Source organism: Pinus tabuliformis, chromosome 3_1 (genome assembly GCF_031772625.1).
Source record: "Pinus tabuliformis cultivar Carrire ecotype Pingquan chromosome 3_1, CPIR1, whole genome shotgun sequence".
Classification (NCBI taxonomy): Eukaryota; Viridiplantae; Streptophyta; class Pinopsida; order Pinales; family Pinaceae; genus Pinus; species Pinus tabuliformis.
Genome location: NC_142301.1, coordinates 306584138 through 306588363, shown reverse-complemented (window position 1 = coordinate 306588363; position 4226 = coordinate 306584138). Strand labels below are relative to the sequence as shown.

Here is a 4226-nt window from a genome sequence, read left to right as displayed (position 1 = left end):
TAGCGTAAATAACGCAACGGTTGGAAGGTCCGCTTGGGTCCTGCGGAGCAACACGACCGATGGGGATGTCTATCAAATTGGTACGTACCGACGAGCAACTTTTTCTTTTTTTACTGTCCCAAATGAATTAATTTTCCTTGATTTATCCGGAGATACCACGTGGCTATTTTTGGTGTAAAATCTTTCGGTATGGAGGAGACCTCAGTTTTTGCTTTATAACAGCCAATAAAATGTCACCTTTACTGCAATGACGACCATACCGCGAAGATTTTTTTTAACGATATTTGATATTGCTGGTTGACCGTATTTTCCCGTGTCGAACCGACATTAAGTTTACTAAAGATATTGGAATCTTAGTTGTCTTGCGAAAAATAATTGGTTTATTTTCTAATTTAGTTTGTTTGGAATTTTGTATATGGAGTATTTATTGAAATTACAAATTTGAATAGTGAATTTTGTTTAATAAAATTGTTTTTGGAATCTTAGTTGTCTTGCGAAAAATAATTGGTTTATTTTCTAATTTAGTTTGTTTGGAATTTTGTATATGGAGTATTTATTGAAATTACAAATTTGAATAGTGAATTTTGTTTAATAAAATTGTTTTTGGATGTTTGAGTGAAGTCTGCTCAATATAAATGTTTCTAAATTTTCAATATTTAACTAGCTAAATTCATATATACACTCAAAAAACCAATTAAAACCATACAAAATTATTAACCAACCAAATCCATCTAAAACTTAAAAAGACACAATGACAACTCCAGTTAAATCATGGATTATATGAAATTAGATGGACCATCTCTCTGAAAATTTAATGGATATTGGTACACATAAAGTTGAAAAGACATGGGAATCATGAATAGTCCATGTGAAATTGGATAGCCTGCCTTTATGAAAATGTATGTGGTCACCATCGCTTCCCCATCACGGAACACTGAGAATTTCATTTAGAAATTCCTACCCCTTTTCTTTGAAGTCTTTAAATTTGCAGGCATGGCAGTTGCTCTGCTTGTGACTGTAAGATGTGGGACAAGTTTCATAAGAATCATTATACAGAGCAATCTGCAGCAGCTTTTGCAGTTCAATCATGGAGACGATGAATGAGAATATTAAGGCTCGCGTCCTGGTCTTGTCATACCCAGCAACAGGCCATACGAATCCGATGCTGCAATTCTCCAAGAACATTGCGTCCAGAGGTTTGCTCGTCACGTTCGTTACTTTCAGCTACAATCACGACAAGATCATTCAAGCCAAGGAATCTCTGCAACAACTTAAGCTTCCCATACAATTCGAGAGCATTCCGGACGGTCTTCCTCGAGACCATACTCTCGACTCAAACATCAACCACGTCGTTTTCAATCATATGAACAACACCATGGACGGTTCGGGATTGGAGCAGCTGATCCGGCGACTGAATGCCACTGGGAATGGTCCTCCTGTATGTTGTATTGTTTATAATCCATTTCTTCCATGGGCTCGACAAGTTGCAAAGAAGATGAATATTCCTCATGCTCTGTTCTGGACGCAGTCCACTGCAGTTTTCTCCATCTATTATCACTTTAAAAATGGTGCGAGTCGCGACTGTGAGATTGCTTCATCTCTTTAATTTATAGTATTGTTGTTTCGTCATATTTGTGTTTGTTGTTTCAAGTTTCTGAAGCTATTATATACGATGTGTCACAGAGGAAAAGTGGGATTCAAGGCTGATGTCAGAAAGCCTAAGCGTTGAGATTCGCGGCCTTCCTGAACTGAAATTCGGGGATTTACCTACGCCATTCAGAGATACGGAAGAAAGACTGCAAATTTATCTCCGCCAATTCGACGGTCTCAGCGATGTGTCGTGGGTTCTTGCGAATACCTTTTATGAACTAGAGCCTGAGACGATCGACCTAATGAGATCAAGATTTGGAGTCCCATTTCGGAGCATAGGGCCTTGCATTCCCTTGGCTTTTCTGGACGGACGCAATCCCCATGACACACGGATCGGCGCAGACCCTTGGCAAGCAGCGGACGGTGTGCAAGAGTGGCTGGACAAGAAGCCCCCTTCGTCAGTAGTATACATTTCCTTTGGCAGTATTACCGTTATAAGCGCTCAACAAATCTATGAATTGGCTTTCGGGATCCAATACAGTGGTCAGAATTTCTTGTGGGTCGTCCGGCCTCCTCCCGGCCACGAAGATATTAAGAATTTTTTCCCCGCAGGCTTTGTGGAAGAAACCAAAGGGCGGGGTCTGGTCGTGAACTGGTGCGTTCAGCTGGAGGTGTTGTCTCATCCGTCGGTGGCCGCTTTTATGAGCCACTGCGGGTGGAACTCGACACTGGAGGCTCTGAGCCTGGGGGTTCCGGTGCTGGCATTGGGCGTGTGGACTGACCAGACTACCAATTCGAAATTTCTGGAAGATGTGTGGAAGACGGGAGTGAGAATGAGCAAGCGAGAAGATGGGACCGTGGGAAGGGAGGAGATCGAGAGATGTATCAGAATGGCTCTGGACAAGACGAGTCAAGCGGGGGAAGAACTGCGGAAGAATGCTGTGAAATGGAAGGAATTGGCGAAAACTGCCATGAGTGATGGCGGGTCTTCTGATACAAATTTGAACGAATTTGTTGAAGACGTCGTTGCCAAAGCTAGAGAATCTGCTCTTCCCTAGCCCTAAAGTGGCCGTTTAACTCGCTGTCCTATACAATTCAAATACATGTTGTTATTACGTATTAGGTCATTTTAGCTGGTCATTTGTACGATTCAAATAAAGGTTGAAAATCATTGAGGCACATGAGATTCATAGTCCAAAATGTAAGAGAGGTCATAAGTGGACATTTGATGGGACGATATGATGTCAAAGGTTATAATATAAGTATTCATCACTAAATCAAGTTCAATTGACGTTTTTAATTTCCAAGAGTAGATTGGTAGATTGGAATATAAGGAAAGGAAGGGTTGTTGTTAATTTCCAAGAGTAGATTGGTATATTGGAATATAAGGAAAGGAAGGGTTGTTGTTATGCATTAGGTCATTTTAGTTGTTTATTTGTACTAACTCAAATACGTATTTGAGTAAAAGAAGTTATCGCCTCAATAATTTGTAGTTATATGTTATTTTTAAATTTATAAAATATTATATGGGTGAGATACAATATGAAATAAGTTTATGAAAGTTGGGCATAGAAAGGTTGGAAGATTGCAATTATGACAATGTTATGAGTTTTTTAATTCAAAATATGTATTATGTGGTCAACCAAATAGCAAAATTGTAATATGAGTGATGTAGATCTTCTAACCATTATTTGGTGTGAGTTTCTCTATATACACCATGTGATCATCCAAATAAAAAGGTTGACAGTATGTGATCTATCAAATAATACCGTTGTGATAGTAGTGTCGTACATATTCTAATGGATACTTAGACAAATTAAACTTCCAATATTATTATCCTATTATAACATTGAATTGAAGAAACAAATATTTTTGGTTTAAAGAAGAACAAATGTTCATCAATTTTCTTGTAATACACCCTCCCACCCCCTTGAGTTAATCTCGAGTAGTGGAAGTTGTTACATCAAGCTAAATCGACTTCCATCCATGGTCTCATTATGGAAATGAGGTCTCAAAAATCCTCAATTTTTAACTTTCTTGAAATGCAAAACAAATACCACCATCGCGGCCAGCGCGTTGAGAGCTTTCCAGTGATATCAATTTTATCTCGATTCGTTACCCAAATGAAAATTTATGAGCTCTTAAAGTTCACCATTTAAAACTCACCACATAGGCAAGGTTTTCCATGTGGCACCCACATAGTGCCCATGTGGTGCCCACATAATGCCATGTCACCTCTTGCATCAATGCACCCACGTGGCATCCAAGTGCTACTCGTACTGTTTTGGCCCTTTTGTTATCTGCACATGAAAATCATTCTGAACCTTAAAATCCCGAACTAGCTCGAGTGTGGGACCACATTTGGCCCATTCGGGCTTTCAAACACCCTTTGCACTCCTGAAGGCCAAACAACCGAATTCTCAATCTCGTTTGGGCATGGGCCCACGCTTGAACCACTCAACCATTCGATCCCTCAACCATGACACAACCCCGAAAGCCCTGATCTAAGGAACTAATAAAACTTAAAATATAAGGAAACTTGCTCATGTTTGGCCTGAGACTACCTAGAGCAAACACGTGAATAAAAACCCAGGCTTAGCTTTGGTTCAGCCCAATTTTTAATACAATGAGATTTT

General features: G+C 39.6%; 1 protein-coding gene across 1 annotated transcript; it reads left to right on the top strand.

Annotated features, from left to right (window-relative positions):
• Window positions 1-1004: 1004 nt before the first annotated feature.
• LOC149187009 (UDP-glycosyltransferase 74D1-like) lies at window positions 1005-3025 on the top strand. The gene is made up of 2 exons (XM_089412722.1): window positions 1005-1568; window positions 1684-3025. The coding sequence occupies exons 1-2, from the start codon at window positions 1088-1090 to the stop codon at window positions 2646-2648; spliced, it is 1446 nt and encodes a 481-aa protein (XP_089268848.1). The 5' UTR covers window positions 1005-1087; the 3' UTR covers window positions 2649-3025.
• The last annotated feature ends 1201 nt before the right edge of the window (window positions 3026-4226 follow it).